The following is a 24,552-nucleotide window of genomic DNA, read 5'->3' on the forward strand; positions in this document are numbered from 1 at the left end:
GAGAGGTGTACCAAAAAATCTAGCACCACCGGGGTAGGTGCTGTAGTGGGGTTGTGTCCCGCTGATCTCGCGAAAGATGTAAAGAGGGACCATTTGTAGTTGTATGATTTGGTAGTGTTCGGTTTGTGAGCGGCAAGGATTATACGGGATACTGCCTCAGACAGGTTTATTGAGGTTTGATCCTCCATGCTGTAAGACGGAGGGATTGGAGGTCTGGGTGAAGTACCAACCCGTTCTCCACCGTGAGGAGGTCCGGGGTGGGGTTGAATTTGAGGAACTGGCTGTTGGAGAGTAGGAGGAGTGGGGCAAACCAATGCTGGCGTGGCCACCACGGGGTGATTAGGATGCAGTCTGATTTGTCTTGGATTATCTTGGCTATGACTGGAGATAGGAGGGGGAGCGGGGGGAAGATGTATAGGAGGCCTGGTGTCCAGTGGAATAGGAAGGCGTCTCCGAGACAACCTGGGGATGCGCGAGGGTGGAGTCTTGCGCAGTAGAGAGGGCAATGAGTGTTCAAAGGGGAGGCGAAGAGGTCTATCCTGGGGGTGCCCCATTTGCGTGTGATGAGTTTGAATTGTGTTGGATGGAGATGCCATTCGTGATTGTTTTTCGTTGTTCTGCTCAGGGAGTCTGCTAAAATGTTGTCCTGTCCCGGGAGGTGGATGGCTGTGAGAAGGACATTGTGTTGAATGCACCATTCCCAGATGCGTGTGATGACTGAGAGAAGTGTTTGTGACCTCGTTCCTCCCTGTTTGTTTATGTAGTATTTGACAGCAGTGTTGTCTGTCACTATCTGGACCATACGGTTGGATACAATTCGGACGAAGGCCCGAAGAGCTTTCTCCACCGCCATCATTTCGAGGGCGTTGATGTGGAATTTCTGGTCTTGTCGGGTCCAGTGACCGCTGACCTGGAACCCCTTGAGGTGAGCTCCCCAACCCGAGTTGGAGGCGTCCGTCGTGAGGGACGCGGAGGGACGGGGTTGGTTGAATGGAATCCCCAAGAGAACATTGTGTGCTTTTGTCCACCATATAAGGGAGTGGAGGACAGAGTGAGGTGGATGAAGAACCCGAGACTGTGGGTCGTGGAGAGGGTCGAAGGTTCTGATGAACCAGTTTTGAAGGGGCCGCATTCGGAGGCGTGCGAATGGGGTCACGTTTGTGGTGGAGGACATGTGTCCCAGGATGGACTGGATAGCCCAAGCAGAGGCCTGCTGGGAGTGTTGCAGGGTAGTAATGGCTTGTTTGAGGTTGGAGAATCGGTCTTCCGGGAGGTACGCCTTCTGGCGTGTGGTGTCTAGGATAGCTCCGATGAATTGGATACGTTGCGTCGGTTGGAGATGGGATTTGTCCTGGTTGATAACCAGTCCGAGGACCTGTAAAAGAGATAAGGTGTAATGAATATCTTTACACAACTGCGGCCTTGAGGACGAGCAAAATAACCAATCATCAAGGTACGGAAAAACCGTAACGCCCTGTTGGCGGAGATGTGCGGCTACGACGGCCATGCACTTAGTGAATACTCTGGGTGCGGTGGACAAACCAAATGGGAGGGAATTGAAGGAAAAATGTTTGTCCTGAACTGCAAAGGTCAGAAACCTGCGATGTGATGGTCTGATTGAGATATGGAAGTATGCGTCTCGTAAGTCTATCGTGGCTAGCCACGAGTTTTCAGGGATGAAAGGAAGAATGTTAGGTAGAGTGACCATGCGGAATTTGCGTGGTGTAATGAAGGTGTTGAGTCTACGGAGATCTAGAATGGGCCGAAGGCCACCATCTCTTTTATCTACTAAGAAGTATCGAGAGTAGAAGCAAGTGGCGGTTGTATGAGAAGGGGTGACAGAGATAGCTCCTTTATGAAGGAGAGAGTTTATTTCCTCCCAAATGGCTTGAGAGGGTTGAGTGAGAAGAATAGTGCCAACCTGTGGATAGGTATTGAATTCTATTGCATAACCCCTGTTTACTATGTCGAGAACCCAGGTGCCTGTAGTTATGGATTGCCATTGTGGAAGGAATTGATGAAGCCTGTTTAAGTATGTAAGTGGGGGGGTGGGAGATGTGGTGATAGGTAAAGGTGTGTCAAAAACGGCGTTTATTGGTATTGGAAGGTCTGGTACCACGGTACTGACCTCTGGAGGGGAGTGACGGACGTCTTGCAGCTGTAGCTGGGGCGTATGGTCTTTGTCTGCCCCTTGGGGCCGGTAGTAGTAGGAGCCCCACCTTTGGCGTTGGTAGGTGGTAGGTGTAGGGCTGTTGATCATACTTGTATACAGTTTGTTTCATCTTGTGAGAATGCTCAAGTTGTGAATCTGTTTCAGGGTTAAAGAGACCCGCCTCATCCATAGGCAGGTTCTCAATGAGGGCACGTTGTGATTGAGAAAGAATTGCAGCTCTCAGCCAGGCGTGGCGCCTGAGAGCAACCGAGCCCGCGATCAATTTGCCTGAGGTGTCAGCCGTATTTTTTGCTAGATCTTTTTGTAATTTGGCTAACAACAGTGCTTCTTGAGCAAAGGCCTTAGCCAGCGGTTGATCAGCTGGTGGTAATAAGTCTAAATATGGAGATATTTTATTCCAAAGTAGGGTCTGATAGACACTCATATAGACCCCATAGTGTGCCATGCGGGCAAAGAGGCATGCTGAGGAGTAAAATTTTTTAGCCATAGAGTCCAATTTTCTCCCTTCTTTATCGGAGGGAGATGACTGGTTAATTTGGATTGGTTTTGGTTGAGCATCAGTCACTACAGAGTTTGCTTTGGGCATTTTGGATAGCCATGAGGATGAAGATAAGTCAATACGATACAAATTTTCTGCCCTTTTAGGGGTTGCTGGAACCAGGGATGGGGCAACCCCTGTATTTTTAAGGATTTTCAAGAGATAAGGCAACGTGGGCAACACAGTGGATGCAGGTGCCTGTTGTTCAGTAGAAGTAAAACATGGATCTGTGACTGTATCAGAAGGCTCTGGAGTGGTAAGGTTTAGGGTCCTTGCCAGCCTGATCATAAGGGCTGAGAATTTTTTAAAATCCTCTAGGTGCTGAGGTGATGGGTCAGAGTCTGTTACCGGGTCCTGGATAACAGGAGTATCCTCAGTGGATTCCAAATCAATAGTGTCAGTCTCTGGTTGGAGAGGCATGTGAGGGTCATGAGGAAGTGGTTGGGGATCCACTTCGGGGTGGAGGTCTGGTGGTTGAGAGAGTGTAGCCGTAGGTGGTGCACGAGGAGGTTGTGGGTATCTAGGGTCAGGGTATTGATAGGCATGGGGCCCCCTAAAATGGTCGGGGGGGGAGGGTAGTAGAAAGGGTATGGGAAAGGAGGTGGAGGGGGGGGATAAAGGTGGTAAGGGTACTCCTGGTACCCATAGGTTTGATAATGTTCTGGAGGAAGAGATCGCACCTTCTTGGGTGGAGGGTGGGAGGGGGTCGAGGGTTGGTTTGCATGAGGGGATGGAGAGCGCTGGCGGCGTCTAGAGGGTTGCGCCGAGGTGCTGGGCTGTATGGGGGAAGGAGTTTCCCCTGGTACCGGTTGAGGGGAGTTTGGGGAGGGGGGAGGAGAGGCCTGAGAAGGAGGCAAAGGAGGGGGAGAGAGAGAGAGATCGGGTGGCTGCTCCGGTTCCAGGTGGGGGGCTAGGAGCTCGAGCGGAGGGAGGTGGGAGGGGTCCTCCATTTCCAGCATGTTTGGGAGCGGTTCCTGCAACTGCAGGGTGGAACCGGAAAGGTGAGGCACCGTTTCAAGTATAGGGGGACTCAAGGGCTGAACACCAGTGAGTTGCCGTCCCTTTTTCTGTTTACTTGGTTTTTCTTTCGCTTTTGCAGGCTTCGTGGCCTGTTTAGAAAGCTTTGGTTTTTTTCTCGGCTGCTCCTCAAGGGAAGCATTTGCCTGAGTAGAATCACGCCTATCCCCAGCGCGTGGGGAGGGAGGCTGAACAACTTCTTGAATCGGGGAGGATTGAGAGGGGGCGGGGAGCATCTGGGGCGCTAGGGCCCGTTCATATAACAAAGCTTTTAATCTGGCATCTCTGCCTTTGCGAGCCCTGGTGGTGAAGCTCAAGCAAATTTCACATGTCTGGAGGTTGTGTGTTTCTCCAAGACAGAGGAGGCATTTGGAATGCCTATCGGCCTCAGGGAGGTTAACTCCGCAGGCCGAACAATTTTTAAAGTAAAGGGAAGACATCTAGCCTGTTCAGGAGAAAGAATGGTCGTGCCGGTCCGTATTCAGGAGAGGAGAAGGTAGGTAGCCGAAAAAACAGTCCAAAAGTCAGGGAGATGTAGTAAATCGAAGAGCGAAGTCCGGAGATGCTGCCTGTTTGGCGCGGAAAAAGGAACTACCCAGGAGCCGCGCGCCGCGGTGGAGGGCGCCCAAGGGGGCGGGGACATGGGCGGGGCTTCCGCGTCCGCAAATAATCATTTAAAATAATCATTTAAAAATTCATTAAATCTTTAGAACTTCCGGATTGCTGCGCAGGCGCAGGGGAAAACCCATAGGTGCGCATTTCACGGAATACACGAAGAAAAAATAGTTTTGTCCAAGCCATCTGAAGGAACATTCTGAATTGCCCTATTTATTAGTAAGTGCCATTGATCCTCAGCAGTTATAATTATCAATGTTAAGTATGCTATTCACTATTATATCTCCTTTACCTGTGCCTGTCATAAATATATGATCTGAAACATTTTGCTGCACTATCTATTCATGGCTACACCTTTATAGGAAGTATGGGCTCCATCTTTAAACAGCAACCAACTTTATGAGCCTACTTTTTTCTGACTCCTGCCGTGCTGTTTTTCATAGCTGCTCTACACATCAGCCATACAGCAGCATCCCCAAATCTTTCACATGGACTTTACAGGAGTTTGCAAGAATGCTATGTGGAAACAGCTTGATGCACAAACATTAAAGCAATGTTGTCTTCAGGGCCAGCAACACATTCTGACTGGCACTGATTAATAATCTCAGCAAACTCACAGTAGCAGCTGGCAAGTCATGTTGTAGACATATGGTACACAAGACAGCACTTTTAAGAAGTTACATCCCTTGAAAGGTGCTACTTCCACCATCCCACTACTCTGTGGATTCCTTTCTCGGTCGCCTCCAGCACCTGTCATGCTTTATACAACCTCAACCGTACATAAAGCTTACAACAGATTTTTAATAATTCCTACTATAAGAAATGTTTTTAACAGATGCTGAATATAATTCGCATTTTTTGCCGGTCTATATAACAGCCACTGAAGCAAAAACCAATGTAATCTCAGAAATCAGCACAAAAAGCAACAGAAAGAAAAAAATGTCATTATAAGTTCAAAAGGGAAAGAAGAAATAATTCTCAATGCATGGAGTAAACATATAATGGTTGCTGATGCTTGTTTCCAACTTATGGCAATATTTTCTTGGCAGAATTGATTCATAGAAGATTTGCTCTTGCCTTCCTCTGAGTATGAGTGAACACGACTTGCTCAAAGTTATCCAGGGGGTTTCCATGGCTGAGCGGGGATTCAAACACACAAACAACTTCACTGATTCTCTCGTTATACACTAGATGTCCATAAATACTATAGAGTGCCCATCTTGGCTCATTTTGACACTCTGTCATCAACCTTCTCCAGCAAAATATCTTATTTCCAATATATCTGACTATTGCAGTCAATTAGGTCAGGTACAGCTGAAACAGTTAAAACACATGTTTCTCTACTGTCCATACTACAGGGTGAGGCAGCATAACTTCATTTTTTCAAAACAATAAAACCCATTGTATGTATCAGAATTTTTTATTTTATTTTTATAATGTAGATGCATATCTAAAAAATTTTTTCGTAGTTTTGAAGCTCACTCTTTTGACATACTTTCAAGTATTTAAACATGGCTATCACATCTCTTCTCAACCTTCTCTTCAGCAGCCTAAACATACCCAGCTATTTAAGCTACTCCTTTTAGACACCCTCCTCTGGACACAATCCAACTTGTCAATACTTTGCCTTCGTAGAGTTTGTCATAAAAAAGTAACAATTTTCCTTTTTTCATTATCTGATGACCTCAGATGTCCTCTATCACCTTTTAGTTTGAGAATTCTATTTCTAGATTGTTTTGATTTTCGGACTCTAGCTAGTCTTTTCAAATTATTGATCAAGTTAATTTGGTAATCATTTTTAACCCATAAATATTTTTGTGGTCTCGATTTTATATAAGGCCTCCAGTTATTGTATTTTTCTCTTTCCATCTTATCTTATTTTCAGCCAGTGGATATTTCTGGAAAGGCTGAAAGGCATCCTCTACCTCTGATCTCATTTTTTAGAATTTGAATTTTCCTTTTCTATTGATCCCTATTTTCAATGACATACATGTTCCCCTTATGGTTGCTTTAAAAGCGTCCCATAAAATCTCTTTTTTTATTTGTGGTTGTCTGTTAATTAGAAAGAATTCTTGAACCTGTTGTGTAATGACCTGTTTATTCTTTTCATGAAAGGTTACTTTTGGGTTGAATCTCCATTTCCTTGGAGACTTCCTAGCTGACTCCCCCAATTTTAACAAGAGGGGAGCATGATCTGTTGGCCAGTGATGCCCCACTTTGATCTCCTTACCCCTCACAATATTCCAGGTGAGGTCTAACCAAAGCAGAATACAGGAGTAACATTACTTCCCTTGATCTAGACCAGTGGTTCTTAACCTGTGGGCCGTGGATCACTAGTGGGCCATGAGGATGAAAATCTGGTCTTTATTTATTTACTTTATGTTGTTTATTTTATTACTGCTCCTTTCACACCGCCTGCCACTCCTTCCCTGGCATATGTTCTGCATCAGAAACTAGAGCTGAAGTGGTGTATACAATGCAATTTTATGAATTAGCACCTCAAACTGAATCTAAAGTTGACCAAAAACTGATTTGCAACCCTTTTGGTACTAATTTGAGAGTGATCCCTGGTCAAGTGATCTCTAGTCAAGTAGTCCCTGGTCAAAGTGGTCCCTGGTCAAAGTGGTTCCTGGTCAAAAAAAAGGTTGAGAACCACTGATCTAGACACTATACAGTTTTGTCTACAAGGACCAACTAGTTAAACTCTCTTTAAAAGTTGGCTCCCCACTTTTCACTGTATAAGTTTTGCAACTTTCCTAGATCCCTAATTTTGCATCTGCTTATTTTGCACTTGTTTATTATTATTATTTTTATTATAGAAGCTGGTCTGTGACCATAATAAAGTTATTAGGTTATATATATATTACAATATTACTATTGTAAAATATTCAAACTAAAATAAACCTGCTACATCTTGTCTATGAAACATTCAGGACATGGGCCATTTCCGCAGCTCACAACGTTGGAAAGAACTCACCACAGCGCTTTCCTGTGATCCAAACTACATGTTATCTCAAAGCAGAAATAAAAGGGAAATGGAGAGGCAGGAGTGGTGCATAAACTGAACCCAGAAATATTTACCTTACCTGTAACTACATTCAGAAACAGGTATTATTTTAAATAACTGATAGCAGACTTGAGGTGGAAGATGGGTTGGAGGATGTTCCTTATGAATGTAACCAGGAGAGACTTCTAGAAAGAATTATCAACTAAAAATAACGAAGCATCTCTCTCTGAATTGCCTCATGTGTACGAGAAACACAAATTTCAAACCTCCTAAGATTTTCTACACACAGTCAAATGACCATTTTAATTCTAACATTTTTCTTTCCTTAATTATAGATACAATTTCTAATTATGACTTAAGGACTTGTACAAAATTGATTCTCCAGAGTTCTTTTTTTAAAAAAAACATCTTATACGATGAACAGGAATTGCGATACTTGCATATTCTACTACATTTTCCAGAGATAAGCAATTGCAAGCTCAGAGTAATGTTTATCCTAAATCATGCTGGTGCTGAGTGAAGGTCGAAAAGAACAATGGTTTAATATAGAAACTGAGAACCTGCTCAGCCATGTCAAATATTTTTTCTCTGAAACTAGACTGACAAGACAGCTGAAGGCAACTATACAAAGAGAATATGTGTGACTACAGCAGAGTGTAAATTACCAGGTTAGTGATGCTTATCAAAAGATTTTTAGTATCAGCATGTTTTAAATTGTTCCAAATATTTTGTGAAAAAATTTGCAAATTATCTTCTCCAGCAGATTATTTAAGGTTTTTGTACATAAAACTGAAAATTCTGTGTTTTAAATCTGGCATCAGTATTTTCTTCACAGATCTCTCTGATAATAAATATTCAAAATTAGAAAAGTAAAACATAAGAAGTTGGGAAGCTGTGAGAAGAATCAGATTTAGTCATACTTGGTGTGTGTGCGCAAAGACTGACTATATTGAGCCATACACCCCCTTTTTTTATTGAGAAAGTATTATGTTTCTTTTCCCTGCAGTCAGAAGCAACAGATCCCTGGGTGTGCTTCTGTCTGCTGCTTCTGTTTAGAGAGTAGTAGGCTTGCATTTCTTTTCCCACAGAAAGCAGGTTTTCTTCCTTTCAGAAAGAAATACAGCCAGGCTTCAGTCACTTCTACCTATAGAGAACTGACAGGGATTCATCTGTGGTAGATAGAAATACAGTCGGTTTTCCACTACTTTTATGTGCAGAAAAATGTGTCGATTTCCTTTATCAATGAGATTTCTGTCATTTGATGGAAGCTAGCTTTAACTACTGATGGTTTTGCATTTTAAATTGTGTTATTTTATTTTATGTGTTGATAGTGGTTGTTTTGTAATTTTTATCTGATAATTTTTTTTTACTCATGTGGTCCTCTGGTGGAGCAACGGGTTAAACTGCTGAGCTGTTGAACTTGCTGACCGAAAGGTTGGCGGTTAAAATAAGGGGAGTTGGGTTAGCTTTCGCTGTTAGCCCCAGCTTCTGCCAACCTAGCATTTTGAAAACATGCAAATGTGAGTAGATCAATAGGTACTGCCTCCGTGGGAAGGTAACAATGCTCCATGCAGTCATGCTGGCCACATGACCTTGGAGGTGTCTACGGACAATGCCGGCTCTTTGGCTTAGAATTGGAGATGAGCACTACCCCCAGAGTTGGACATGACTAGACCTAATGTCAAGGGAAATCTTTCCTTTATAGTTTATACTACACCACAGTGTCTTGTAAGCCACCCTGAGTCCCTTTTGGGAGATGGTGGCAGAATATAAATAAAAGATTATTATTATTATTATTATTATTATTATTATTATTATTATTATTATTTCATACTGCCACAAAATAAGTGAGTTTTGTTTCTGCAGAGGAAAGAGACTGACTCCTTTCTTTGGGAAGAGAGGTGTTGGCTGTGGTTAGTCAGCCTTGCCTCAGGATCTGGCATTCTGGAAGATGGCTTCTTTTAGGAACTCAGCACAAACTATGTGCTAACGTGTAAGTCTTCCCTTCAGTTACACTCTCCTCCATGGGGCAGCAGTTGAGCAGGGGCGGTGGTAATATTTTGATGGTGTATTGTACAGGTTTTTTTCGTCTTCAGAGGGGATTCAGATATTAAACAAAAATAATATTATTCAAGGGGCCTTGGAATGGATCTCTCACATAATGTCTGGGTCTACTAAACATTCTAATGTGCTGCGGAAAATATGCATCATTTGTTCTACAGTACTGTTTGAAAGACCGCTCCTTATTAATAAAATTCTTAAATATGCTTTCATAGCTATTCAACTTGCACTTCACCATATTGATGGCTTGAATTATTGAACCCATAGTGTAATTTGTCAGTCAAATGTTCAAATTGCTTTAATTATATCCTACAAGATGCGCTTGCTGAATTTTTTATTTCTTCTAACGTTTAACCATATTACAAACTGCTGGGGCAGCTTCCTAAATTCACAGAACTTATTTGGGTTTGTTCTGATGTAAACCTCATCTCCAGTTCAAAAATTGAAGAAAGTAAGGGATAAATCTGCACAAAAAAAGGGAAGAATGCCCACAATTCTGTTTTGAGATGTAAAAATTGCATACATTTTGAAGCTATGGCTAGTGAACAAGGTTTTTTGTGGAGGGTGCTTAACTGAAATGTATAGAAAATTGAAAGTATTAGCACATTTTACAAACTGAAAACCATTCTGTTAATTCAAGAACATGGCATGTCATATACATAATGATACAATTATACAATTTTGTTTAGCATAACGTTATTGTGTTCAGTATAATAATACAAGTACAGTTCAGTTAGATAATACTTAAAAGTGAATTCCCTCTTTAAATTGTTATTTTATATATGTTAGAAATAGAACTTTAAAAAACTTATTTGATTCTGCTGATTTTGCCACTGCGGAACATATGAAAATCAATAAAAACTGACAAATGGAAATCAAAACCCAGAATTACAATGATCAGATACTGTACACTGTCTTACATAGAAGTCTTCCTGTTATATATATGAACACCTTGTATTAAATATTTTATTCATAATTCTAAAATAGAATAATTCAAACTTTAATCTTCAGAGGGCTTTTTCTCCCCCAATTTTTCCCAGTGAGGCCACACTAGATTTCTCTGAATTTTAAAGAGGTTTTTTCAGCCCTTCACTTCCCTTATTTTGTTCCAGACCAGAAGGTACTTCTACTTTTAAAATCCTGAAAAAATGAAAAGTTAACAGACTAACCAGAGGCCAAAGTATTACTTTTCATATAGGCACGTATATATATTTCTCTGGCAACAAAGAAAGAAATACTACAGCTGTCTGCTTCAGTTTTTCAATTCTTCTCTAATATAATAAAACACTAGAGCAGGCATCTAAATGTTTATCAACGGGACTAAATCACACAGTAGTCTATTCCTAACTACAACAGAGTCACTGAAATTAATGGTATTTTAAGCCATAATTCAAATGGATTTCAGTAAGTCTACTCTACATATGAGAAAATTAGATGTAGTCCAGCAGTAGGAAGGATGCTGCCCTCCAAATGTTGTTGATCTGCAACTTTTAGCATCCTCAATATTGGTATCCCTCCTAGTGCTGCTCAAATATGCTGTCCAATTACACTTGAAAGTATATGTGATTCCCACCCCTAGTATACTGCACAGATTTACCTGCTCATATTTCTCATTACACAGAAAAAAAAGGTTACAGAACACACAACACACAAGCTACTTTTGGCAAATGTTTTCTGATGTCTTCTACAAAATATTTGCTAATAATCTATGAAATAGCCAATAGATCGTATAGGCCCTAAAAAAAAGAACGGAAATCAAAAATAGTATCTGCCTTCAATTGCACACATATATGCATGTACATATCCACTTATTCTTGGTCACCAGTAACTGTTTTTGTGCCTTCTTATGACAGATTTGTAAATAAATTTACAACAATCACAGACACACTAACACAATGCAAAATGTACCGTTATTCTATATTGGGATTTTGAGATCTACAGAGTTGCAATGCTGAGTGTTTCAAAAGACACCAATCCAGACAGTGGTCTTTGAATGTTTTACAAGGCTGAGTTCAAATCTCTGTACTCAACCATGCCAACCTCCAATAAGCTTTGCTTCTATTTCTCTGCCTACCAGTTACATGATAGACAGAGAAAACACCATCCTCTCTATACTAGGAATAGCTGGAATGAATGAATGGTTGAGAATTTTGGTTGGTGTGTTTTGTTGAGAAAAACTTACCAACAAGGAAATAGTTCCATAAATAGGATGGAATAAACTTTTTAAAAATTAAGAAATGTGGGAGAAAGTGAACCAATAGATTTATCCAGCCCGAAATACAAAGCAGCTATACAATGTCATCATAAATAAGCAAGAATTATCTTACAGCGAATTAAGACTCTGTATTTCAATTTCATTAGGTACATGATAAATATGAATAGCTTACAACACTAAGTATTACAGTGCATAAGAACAAGATAATTAGAGAGACTAGCACCCCCAGATCACAACAAAGAGATGAAATAGTATGAATCCAACTAACTCAAAGAATGTAGTCTATGCTAATCCAGGGTTAAAATAGTGCCATACAATTCTTATATTTGTAAAAAAAAAAAGTGCAATTGAATACCATTACTGTATACCCTCATATGACAGAGCACTTTGCAGACAAATTACACATGGGAAAATCAGATAATTTCCAATGAAACTGCTATATGCCTCAATTTACAGCACACCAAGGACTTTCTTCTACAAACAGCAGGTGCAACAAACTTTTGGCATGTTGAAAAGTAGACAAGAAGAGCAATGTTTCTCTATCTAATTCTAAACAGAGACTCTTCGGGAAATCAAGACACTGAAAACTATTCTAAATTGATCCAATAGCACTAACAAAAAGGTTTACTATGCTGAATACAGAAGTTGTAAAATGGGCCACATACAATTTGCTGCCTTCAAGTTTAATCCTCTTGCAGATTTTATCAGCCCCATATATTTTGCTCAAAAGATATATGCATTTCTGAGTACTCACTTGTGCATATTTTCCACTCCTATAATGATCATGATATAGTAGGAAATTCCACTTTGTATAACAAAATGTAAGGCATACCTAAGGGAGAAAAGCATTTTGTTAGTCTAAGAACACATTACGGTTGTTTAAAAAATCAGCAGGGAGGAATCTATGTTTTGAAATGTGGAAGTCATCAAACATAAGACACAATTGTCTATATTCATCACATGTCAACAAAGGCTGTATACAAGCACTAATTTCTCAGCACTTTTGAAGTTACTGGAGAGCTGTCATTGTCCACAATATTTGTACTCATTGTGCATCCTGTCATGGTGACAGATATACCTGTTTTGCACTGCTTCACTCTATCACAGAAAAACTGAAAGAAGCCTTGAAAAACAATCAGCACGAATGTAATACATTCTAACAACTAGTTCAAGTTGTGGCTAATATCTATGCTTCACCAGTGAATGTATTTTGTGTATGTTTCCATTTTTGTCCTGTCATGTGTCTACTGCTGGGTGTAGTTGTGTCCATTTTGAAAGAATAATTAAAACAAAATCTTAACATTGTTTAGACAATATGCTCTTTGTTTTCCTTGTAACCGTTTTGCCACTCCTTGCACGGAGGTAGGGGACAAATTATAACAATAGAGTGAAATGGCTTCCTCTCTAAGAAAATTAGGTTTATCTATTTCTTCTCTATTTTCTTCACACATTTATCATCTCGCAAACGAAGAATCAAAGCAAGACCTAATAAAGAGGAAACGTCTCCCATTTCCCTGCATAAAAAAATCACTATTTGTACACGTTAAGACAATTCTAGTAAAAGGCCATCAACACTTTCTCTACAATCTATGTATTATTGTCGTGTGCCTTAAAGTTGTTCCCAACTTTTGGAAACCGTCCGATGAATGCATCACAGAGTTTTCTTGGCAAGATCTGTTCACAAGAGCTTTGCCTTTGCTAGGGCTCAGAGAGCATGACTTATTTACTGTTCATTTATTTAAGGCATTTTTATATCACCTCCCAACACTCAAGAGCTCCACTGCCTAAGGTCATCCAGTGGATTTTTATGGCCGAGAAGAGATTTGAACTTTAGCTGTGCTCAAATCACTACCCCATGCTGTGTATTGGTTCTTGAGTGCCTAAGATATTTCCTATTTATGGAGACCCCATCACAAAACTTTCTTAGCAAGACTGGTTTATAGGGAAGTTGCCTTTGACCTTCTCTAAGGCTGAGAGCATGTGCCCAAGGTCACCCAGTTGGTTTCAATGGCGTAGACATGTTAAAATGATATTTATGATTTATAACAGCCTTTTCTCCAAAGAGTGGAATATACATATATGCAATCACAGACAATAAAACATAACACTATAAATTTACATCCCTGGTGGTGCAGCAGGTTAAACCGCTGAGCTGAACTTGCTGACCAAAAGGTTGGTGGTTCGAATCCTGCGAGCGGATGAGCTCCCGCTGTTAGACCCAGATTCTGCCAAACTAGCAGTTCAAAAACATGCAAATGTAAGTAGATCAATAGGTTCCATTTCAGCAGAAAGGTAATGGCACTCCATGCAGTCATGATGGCCACCTGGCCTTGGAGGTGTCTACAGACAATGCCAGCTCTTCAGCTTAGAAATGGAGATGAGCACACCCCCCCCCCCCCCCCGAGTCAGACATGGCTAGGCTTAATGTCAGGGGAAACCTTTATCTTTAATCAATATACATGGTAAATGTTTCCCCTAACATTAAGTCTAGTCGAGTCTATTTTCTTCATCAACAAGAGTCTGACTCTTGTGGGTGGTGCTCATCTCCATTTCTAAGCTGAACAGCCGGCATTGTCTGTAGACACCTCCTGGGTCATGTGGCTGGCATAACTGCATACATAATATTCTGTTTTTTTGTAAACTGTACTTTGTTCCAGATGGGATGGAAAGACATCTGAGTTATATTCATAACACACTTCCAATTCATCTATTGTGGTGTTCCTTGTTTAGAAAACACATTTCAAGAATTCAGGGTTTTCAGGTTATAAAATCTGGTATTATGGACATGATCCAGGGAGGAATACTTTTAGATGTTGCTTAATTTTCCATTTTGAATTAGCGCTTCACTATGCCCAACAAAAACTTTTCACAGTCGTGAAATTCCTGAAACAGCAGCAGCACAGAAAATGCTAATCCAAAGGAAAGAGAAAGTTTTTAGTTCAGTCTTCTACCCCGGCATACTAGTTAGCCAAGTAGAAGTATTTGTGGGGGAGAATCAGCCATGTGTCCAGAAGATGCAGACCATACTTTATGTTGCTTCTCAACATTTGTACTTTGTGCTCTACTGTCCAGTACAGAGATACAGATATTAGGATGTAAAAGGTTATCTGAGCAAAAAGAAATTATTCTTAAAGAAGCAGCAATGTCATATTGCATGACAGCCTCTGTTAAGGACACTTATCACCGCATCACATTTCTCTGTCCAACCATTGTGGAGAAAACTGCACCATGCAAGCTAGTGCACTAGATGTCTTATATGCCAAGTGTCATCTTATAGGGCAGGTGCTGAAACTTTTGAGCAGGACTGGAGAATCTATGGTTGCCACATATGGTGTGGGGAGCTAAAAAAACATCTGCTGCTATATGCGGTGACTGTATGAAAACAGCAAGAGCAGTACTGTACAAGTATGGTAGAAGAAAATCCACTCACCAGGATTCGTGGAAATAAATGACTTAACACGGTCCCAATGACGAGGTGAGGGGCACTTCACCAGGAAGGTGTAAGTGAAGGGCAGAGCAAGCTGCTGGCATCTGAGACGCCCAAGGTATGGAAAAAAGAGATGGAGAGACGGTATGCCTAGAAAAACACACCTCTTTCAGCCGTCTGGCCTGCCCTTCTATCCTAGTACCGTACCTCCTTATCTGCTTCTCAGATCTTGCTCCTGAGAACTGCAGTGAAGCGGCGCAGGCAGGCATGTGCAAGATCTGAGGCAGAGAAGGAGGTACGGTAATAGGAAAATTACCATATTGAAATCAAATCTGATGTTTTTAATTTTTTTATCTGGTGTGCATTGGCAGAGGGGTAGTCTTATATGGACAGTATATTCCAAACTCTACATATTAACTGGAAAAGTTAGAGGTCGTCTTATACGCCCAGTCATCTTATACACCAGAAAATATGGTACCTTTACCCACCAAAGAGATACCAACCACAATTTCTCAGGAGACCCTTACAAATACGTTTATGGATTACAACAATTTGCCATCAATGAGGATCTGTGCTAATGTATATTCGAACAGTATTGGTGGAGACCCATGTGATTCACATTTGAATGAAGTACTCACATGGAGGCAACCTACATTGGATTATAAAAGTTCTATGCCACTTTAAATCAAGATTTTAAAGCAGTTTGAATAATTGAGGGCAGTAAAACAGTAATCCAGACAGAGTTTAGAAAGAACGCTTGTATAGTATGAAAAAGAAAAAAAAACTTACCATCCAAAACAAAAAAGTGCAAGATAAAGGCCCAAAAGGGTGGCAACTAGGTGCCTTATAAACGGGCTAGTTTTGCTTGAATGAAGATAAGTTCTAAACCAAACAGCAGCAAGCAAGGCAAAAAGTTGGCACACTACGAAGTTGACCTGCAAAGAAAAGAAAACTATTATTCATATCAATATGTGCTGTAACCTGTAAATTTATTCTACTTGCATTCCAATGAAAAGGCCAAATATATATCATATAAAATCCATCGGTTATAAACTTTTGTTTATTTCATCCTTACATGCAAAAATTAATCATTGAGCAAGATTAAAAGTATTTTAATTTATGTTTTACTCTATTTCTTTTCTCTTTTTTTGCCAAGCATTGCTTGTAGAAAATGTAGACTGAGAATAAAAGACTGGGGGGCGGGGGGGGGGGGCGAAGAAATACAGTAAATGTCACTTTCTGCTTTTTATCAGATTAGAGATTTTGTCATGATTTTCAATCTGAACAAGCCTTTAACTTTTTATATTGTTATATTAGTATAGATTTCTTAAGGCCTTCCTCCCTCTCAATCTTTTTGTGCTCAATTCTGCCAAACTAAATTCAAGGCAATATATTCCAGGTACACATTACAGTGAGCCCTCAGTAAGAAATCACATGTAATCCTTATATTTAGATCAAATTACATCACAAAATGCTGAAAAATTAGTTTATGGAGCATAACGAACATCTTTGTTGGTAATATCCTGCCATCTAAAGACAGATATCATGCATTAGAAACTCTGAAACAGACATATTAGAGCTTTAGGTATGCCCTACTAAGTCTAAAGATCAGAAATCCCTTGAAAAAAACACTGAAAAAGTTTATTTCTGAATTCATTGGGCAGTACCACAAGATGACACTTTTGACACTGTTAATTGGTCTTTGGAATTGAATCTGTGTTCTCCAAGTGATTGGAGAAAGCCTTTTAATATTTCCTTTTTACTCTAAAAAGAAACAATGAAGGGAGACAATGTTCTCCTTTGATCTGCTGCTTTAATCAATCATAGTGCTTTACTGCAGAAAGCAGGTCTGAAAATAACATGTATGACATTTTATTTGTCATATATTCTGTTTGACTGCAAGAGGGTGAGGCAAGAACGTGGAGATGACAGAGCTTATGGAAATGACTGAAGAGCATCATACTTACAGTTAGGTTTCAGAACAGAACTATTTACCGTATTTATGCAAATCTAAGGCACACCTTTTTTTGGCTAAATGACCATGACAACAATGTGATGTACATTACATTCACGTAATACTGTAATGCTAGTAGAAGGCTTGGACTTCGGGCGATCCAGCCTACCTGACTGTCTCAAGTTGCCTCCTCCTCTACTTTTGGGGCTTGGCTGGTAAGGAGAGAAGGCCTGCTGCTGCCAGAGCTCTTCAGGAGGGAGGGTGAGGGAGGGGAATAGTGGCAGCAGGGGGATGGGGGACAGCAGGAGCAGGGGCAGCAGAATGGAGCCACGAAGGAAACCCTTCCCCTCCCCCTCACCCTTCCTTCTCTCCTTCCTCTTTTTCTTCTCCTCCTCCTCCCCTCTTTTTCCTTCTTCTCTTCTTCTGCTTCCTCTTCCTATCCTCTTGCTCCTCTTCTCTGATGTTCTGCTCATCATAGCCAAGGATGCAGCCCCAGCCACCCCTTTTCTCTGATGAGGTCCTCTCCTCCACTCGTCAGGGCCATACCATCAGCTCTGCGCCACAAGGCTGTGCCATCCCCTCCCCAAGCCCCGCTTCTTGGGCCAAGTCAAAGATGTTTTGCTGCAACTCCTGCCAGGCCTCCTTTGTCCACAAAGTCAGTGGGGGGCTTCAAAATGGACAATAGACTCTCCTCTCTCTCGCCTCTGGCTTTCTGAGTCTCTGGTCCAGGTACAAAGTCGATGTAATCCCCCCAGAATGCACCCTTGGGTCCCTCACTGACTCTCTTTAAAAATGGCCTTCCTTCAGACATTGATTAGGGAGTCATCCTTCTTAGGTGCCACTGGTTTCAATGGCGCCACTGGTCCTGTCTCCACCCAGGGGCTAGCATCCCAAGTTCCATCTTGAGCAGCATCCCTACCATTGAGTCCCTGGGCACCAGTCTTGTTGGCAGGAGGCAAGGGAGACATGAGGGAAGTGGCAGTCCTCTTGTTCCAACCAAGTTGAAAACACATGTCCCCCAACCCTTTCCAGAAACATTTAAAGCAGGAGAAATGTGGAAGTCTCCAATGCTCTGCCCCATCCATCTCCCTTTGGGTTAGGAAATTTATCTCTTTGCTTCCTGGCAAGCAGGGAGGCTGGACCGCACTCCTGATGAGTCTCCTGTGAGCGTGCACATGTGCTCGCTTGCCTTTTTCCCCTTTCTTTCCTGTTCTTTCCACCTTTCCTTACTTTTCTTTTTTTCTTTCCTTCTTTCTCTTTCCCTTCCACCCTTCCCTCTCTCCTCCTTTTCTTTCTTCCCTTCCTCCCTTCTAACCTCTTATCATCCATTTCTCTCTTCCTTTTTCTTTCTTAACTATCTCTTTCATATCTTCGTTCCATCCCTCCTTCTCCCTTCCTTTTCTTTTGTCTCTTACTATCTTCTTTCACTGTCACCTCCTTTTTTTCTTTTCCTCTCATCCTTTTCTTTCTTCCTCCTTCCTTCCTTCTTCTTTTCCTTCCTTCCTTCCTTTTCTTCCTTCCCATCTTTTCCTTCCTTCCTCCTTCTCTTCTGCTCTCTTTCCTTTTCTTACTTCCGCTTTCCATCCTCCATCCATCTTCTCCTTTCTTCCTTCTCATCCTACTTTTTTCCCTTTCCATCTTCCCTCTTTCCAATTGACCTTTGTCTTCTTTCCCTTCCCATTTTGTCATCAAGGGTTACCTGATTCTCTGGTGTTACTTTCCATTGCTGGAAGGTTTGGTGATCTAACACTTTTCATTTTTGAAGAAAGAATTCTAAGCACACAGCAACTGTGATATACACATTAATTACAAAGAGTGCACTTTTTGCCACTGCACATTGCATTCACCAGCAAATACTTTTTTTAGTTTCAGGGATTTGAAAATTGAGGTGTGCATTAGATTTGATGGTGCACTATATTTGAGTAAATACAGGTATTTCTTAATGTACCTTTCCCTCATCAAACTCTATGGTTAGCTCAAAAAAGAAACATTCTGGATTTATGAAGCAAATACTTCATATGCCCCTTTGTTGCTCACAATTTTTTCCCTTCAATAGGTCTCACATCTAGAAATAAAACAAGCAAAGAAGAAAAACTGCCCACTGAGAAAGGTAACACAGGAAGAAATGACAATACAAGGATAGGAAGAATCCTTTAATTGATTCTTCCCTAAAAAATAACACACTACATCCCCTCTTTTATGTTACCTCAGCAAACATAGGTCTGGGGATGTATTATGAAGATAAGATATTAAGTATTCATCCACCTCAAGGAGTTCTATAAAGCAAATGTTATCTTCTCTCATATTTCTATCCAGAAAAAAATATAATAAACGTTATGGAAAACTTTTGTAGCCCGTACACACATGCACACACACACCCACAAAGGTGGATTAATACAAAATGTGTGTTTTGTCTAAATCTATATGCATCTTATTAGTAGGGAAGCAAACTGACTTCAGGGAAATTAACAAGAAAAGCCAACTGTTCAAGAGCTCAGAATGAGAGAGGCAAATAAGTAGCTAATGTGAGCACATTCCTCTGTGGTCAAGCATCTCAACAATGTGTCCTTGCCATGGCGCAACATAATAGCAAATAAACAAATAACCCCCCAAGCACGAGTGGGTACACATTCAATACAATTCCAGCCTACACAAGATAACGACAGTGCTTGCTGACAAATGGTAAAAGCCCATCTCAGAAGAAAATACTAAGTAATTTGTGGTTTTTCCTTCCTCTCAACAGCTTTCAGCAGTTAAAGACTAAGTAGATCAAACAGACTGTACTTCTCATGAGACTCAAGGGAGAAGGTCACTGTATTTGTTAGGCATTGTAACATTCTTCTGCTAAAAGAAATCTCCCCACACAAACCATTTCTCTCATTTGCCCTAGAAACAGATAAAACCCGTTTAGCTTACCAATGTCATTTCATTTGGCTGATTCTTTATGGCATCATCAGCCAGCACAAAGCTTTCATTTCATTTGGCCTAGAAACATTTAGCTTACCAATACCATTTCATTGGACTGATTCCTTATAGCATCATCAACCAGCACAATAGCTTAACAATCAAGGATATATAATATATATGAATTTTGATGCAGCTAAACTGCTTAAGAGGTGATTTTAGACCCAATCATTTCTACTGAATTGACTCAGCAGCTATCACATGGAAACAGTCAAATGCCTAATTTTACAAGCCTGGAGAGCTACTATATATTAAAACTGTACTGGCAAAGTCTGAAAGCTTTTTGATGCTGGCCTTGTTGCAACTAGAATCCAGAACATAAGCTACTATTTGACGCTGTTAATTTGCCGAAGACCTAGCAAATCCTTAAAATAAACACTGTATTAAAATTAACAAGCCAAATTCTTCCAGTGTTTAACATTCAGCATAAATCCTCCATTTGTAAAGGAAAGCGTGCATTGTATTATACTGCTGTTTAAAATATCACCACTGCACCATGCTTTGATAAATGTTTATCCATATACAGAAGGGAAAGAGAGTAATAAACTTAAATTCGCATTTTAAATTACTTTTTTTCAGAACAAACATTTTCTTCTTTGTGAACGTATTTACTACAAGAAAGTTAACAGTTCTCAAACTTTGCAATTTATTTGTAGATGCCATATAATTCCTGAGCATACATTCCCTAAGGATACTCTAGGAAAGTGGTTTGAAACTTATATAAACAGATGCTGTTGGACTTCAGCTCCCAGAAGACCCATATAGTACAGTCAATATTCAGGGATTCTGGGATACATACTCCAACAGCATCAATGGACATAATGTTGGAATCTACGACTTCAGAGCACTCGTTTCTGGTACCTAGTGAAGGCTGGTTGTTTTCATGTTAGTGAGGCAGTGAATCCACTGGTTTAGCTGCGTTGGATTTTATGGTAGGATCCGAGGTGCTAAACCCTATCATCCCAATAGATTCAGCATCATGTATAGCTCCTTTCAAATTCAGATTAAAACCAATAGAGATTCACAACTACCTGACACAGACCACACTATTACTGGAGCCCCCCATGTGCTTGACTACAACATTTCAATTATTATAACCATATCTTGGGTTAATGGAGATTGTTGTAAGCAGTACCCTACGCCCTCACATGTAAGTCTAGACATTTTACACAAACCACCCCCAGCTCAAAAACAAACAAACAAACAAAAACAAAACACCTAGCTCACATTATCCATGGATGAATGCAAAAGCTGAACCTTAACTCTTATCACAAAGGAGTGATGAGAAAGAACTTTGCTGATCCTGGGAGAACCTAAAAGAAGTGCTAACCCCCTTTAAATGTTTATCCATATACAACCCCCTTTACTCTCTCTGCCATGGTGACACCTCTGGCCTTTTTCAGCACCTGGGAAGGAAAATGGCACCTAACTCCAACAGAAGAGAGTTCTTTCCTCCACCCTGGACCTTCCACAGATATATAAACCCCATTTTCCTAGTTTCCAACAAACCTCCCAACCTCTGAGGATGCTTGCCACAGATGCAGGTGAAACATCAGGAGAAAACGCTTCTAGAACATGGCCATACAGCCCAAAAAATCTACAACAACCCAAAATGACAGCTCTTGGTGTATTTCTCTCTCAACACAATGACCGACTTATCCACAGGTCAACTAAAAAGTCCCTAATTTTGATCTCAAAATGTGCTCTTATCTTTAGGTTGAGTTATACGTGAGTATAAATGGTAGGTTGCCCAACCTGTGGTCCGTGGACCACCAGTGGTCAGCAAGAACGAAAATATGGTCCGTGGCCTCACCATTACTATACCATTGCCTCGAAACCATGCAGCAAGAAGAGTGACTGGTCTTGCGAAACCCTCTTGTAGTGCCAAGACAACAGGGATGTTGGGAGGGGAGAGGCTGACTACCCACAAAAGATTACTACTACCACATCAGATATAGATTATTAAATATGGTTTTCTGTGGACGAGCAGATGGCGATTAATACATGGCATATGTTCTGCATCAGAAACTAGAGTTGATGTGGCCTATCCCAATGCAGTTTTCTGAATCATCACTCCAAATAACCAAAATGAATCTAAAGCTGACCAAAAACTGATTCGTAACCCTTTTGGTATTAATGTTGGAGAGTGGTCCCTGGTCAAAGTAGTCCCTGGTCAAAAAAAAGTTTGGAACCACTGCTATAGAGCCCCAACTTATCCAGAAAACAGAAGAACAAACTCCTTCTAGTATAATAAAAGGCATAATTGAAACAGAATGCTAACTAGTCTTGAGGTAACAAAAAAATCAATAAAGCTTCTCTGCTTGATGAGCAAGGTAGTAAGCATTTGTATCAACAGGACATGAGTGATATCACAATTGTAAAAAATATATATTTAGAAGATTTTCTACTATAGAAAAGGGTTTTTTACTCTATTTCACAAATTACTAAATCAGATTAAACTAACAGATATGAAAACTGACAAAACTGTTTTTTTTAATCTTTCTTATTTTTGTGTAGTTATTTTATGTATGTATTCTTAAAGCTAATACAATAGTACTAAAGAGCATGGTATTGCCTAAAGCATCACATGCTAAACAAGACCATACCTAAAGGAAATACTCAACAAATAACTGAAACAGGATGTAGTCTATTAGACATATATGTAAAACTAACAAGACAAAATGAATGAATGTAGAACTAGAAACCAGATATGCTGCTCTCTCACACACTATACATGCTATTCGACAGTTCTAATGCCCGAATTATATTATTTTCTCATTCAATTTTATTACTTCAGTCACCATAATAGAATATTTGATACCTGATAGAATCTTGCAATTTGTGGCTTTCATAGTGGCTTTATTGCTATCCCAATTTCACCTAATGTAATTTCAGAGGTAACTTACAAAAGGGCACAAAATACAAATATAGCTATTATATGCAGTCATCAAATTATGAACAAGACAGGTTCTGTAAGTTTGTTCTTAAGTTAAGTGTGTATGTACAGGTACTTTTGAAATGTAACTTCAGCCACAGATAGATAGATAGATAGATAGATAGATAGATAGATAGATAGATAGCTTTGGATAGCATAGGGAAGGATTAACACCCCATCCACCCCACCCTCCAGGCATTTGTTTTGCTGTCTGTGCCCCTCACAGGTACACAAAGTGATTCCACCTCACTTTCTATACCTGTGATAATTGGATTTTGAAAAATTTGGCTTGTTGTGGGAAACATGAATTGGCGAGAAAGCTTTCCCCCATGATAACTCTTTCAGGGGTGAATTTCCTTTCCGAAATTTCTCTTACTTCCTGGTTTCTTACTCCCATTCTTAACTATGAGTCAGTTGTAAGTCGGGTGTTAGTAATACAGGGACTATCTGTATACTAAAACTGATCAAAATACTAAAGCCAGACAAGAAATATGCTCAGAATATCAGAAAAAAGGTTAACCTGGATAAACAAAATGCACCCCAGGCTAGAAAAAATTCAAGTCTATTTCCATGGAAAAATCCCTAGTGTATCCTTCCCACATATACATCCCATGAACTCCTGATGTGTTGGACTATACTCCCCAGAATCATTCAGCCAGCTGTACTACCTCAAGGAAAGCCTTTAAGAAGAGAACAGGCTCTAATCCCATTCCTTACCTGCCACTTGTCTAAGGGCAGAGAACCAGAGATAGGCCACTGAGAAGGCAGAGTCATGGGAAAGAAGACAGTTCATTCAGGTGCCAGGTAAAGCACTCTTACATCCTATTAATTTCATGTTTAATTTTCTAATTGACATTTAAGTGTATAAAATTACTTAAACAGTATTCAAGATTTCTGAGTTTTGGAGCAGTTTTGTTTTCCCCAAAATATGCAAACTTGTCCTAGCAAGCATCTCCATGCTGAGGAAAACACATGAATACATCCCAGTTTCAAGTTTCATCCCAGTTTCTTCCATCTTGTTGGTCAACTATAAATCACTTTAAATTTATGACCAAAACACTGCTCACATAAAACTATCTACTGAGTACTCACCAATATGATGCATCAGCCAGTTTAATCATAAATAGCTGGTTTAAGGCCTACGATAAATATTTAAAATAGAATTTATGTACCTTTCCTTAATCCTCACAACAATGTGAGACATTATCTGCCTCAAATTCACCCGTTTGTGTGTGTACTTGCACATCTTTATATTGCTTTTCAACATCATCAATTTCATCGTGTTTTCTTAGGCAAGCAATATCCAGAGGTAGTTTTGCTAATTTCCTCCTATAAAACATGGCCAACAGCACTTGGTAATTGTTGGTGGTGTCCTGTCCAAGTATTAACCAGAGCTGACCCCCAATAAGCATCCAAGATCAAACAGAATGTGGTACTTTTAAGGTGTTTAGGTAAGCTGAGTCCATTCATACTACACAAATAAAATGCAATGATTCAACTAACATTCATTTGTCCATTCTATGGAATCCTGGCGTTTGTTGTTTAGTGAGGTATGAGAGCTCTCCAGCTGAAAATCTATAAGTTCCCCTTGCTAAACTGCAAATCCAAGATTCCTTAGGAACGAACCAAAGCAATTATAGTGGGAT

The 24,552-nt window shown here is 40.3% G+C and overlaps 2 protein-coding genes across 3 annotated transcripts in view; both read right to left on the reverse strand.

Annotated features, from left to right (window-relative positions):
• The window catches only part of MBOAT2 (membrane bound O-acyltransferase domain containing 2), an 84,605-nt gene that overhangs the window by 44,972 nt on the left and 15,081 nt on the right, over positions 1 to 24,552 (reverse strand). Inside the window, exons 2-3 of one of the 2 annotated variants that reach the window (XM_060787871.2) lie at positions 15,843 to 15,988; positions 12,381 to 12,458 (exon numbers count right to left, since the gene is read on the reverse strand). In XM_060787871.2, the coding sequence (XP_060643854.2) occupies positions 12,381 to 12,458; positions 15,843 to 15,988 (224 nt within the window). Of the gene's footprint in view, positions 1 to 12,380; positions 12,460 to 15,842; positions 15,989 to 24,552 lie in introns of those variants that run through there. The other variant, XM_060787882.2, reaches the window with a different exon arrangement.
• Positions 167 to 2,260, reverse strand: LOC137095855 (uncharacterized). Its single transcript, XM_067463179.1, has 2 exons — positions 2,129 to 2,260; positions 167 to 1,375 (listed from the first exon to the last, which is right to left on the reverse strand). Exons 1-2 carry the CDS (start codon positions 2,258 to 2,260, stop codon positions 167 to 169), a joined length of 1,341 nt encoding a protein of 446 aa, XP_067319280.1.

This window comes from Anolis sagrei, chromosome 1 (assembly GCF_037176765.1).
Source record: "Anolis sagrei isolate rAnoSag1 chromosome 1, rAnoSag1.mat, whole genome shotgun sequence".
Classification (NCBI taxonomy): domain Eukaryota; kingdom Metazoa; phylum Chordata; class Lepidosauria; order Squamata; family Dactyloidae; genus Anolis; species Anolis sagrei.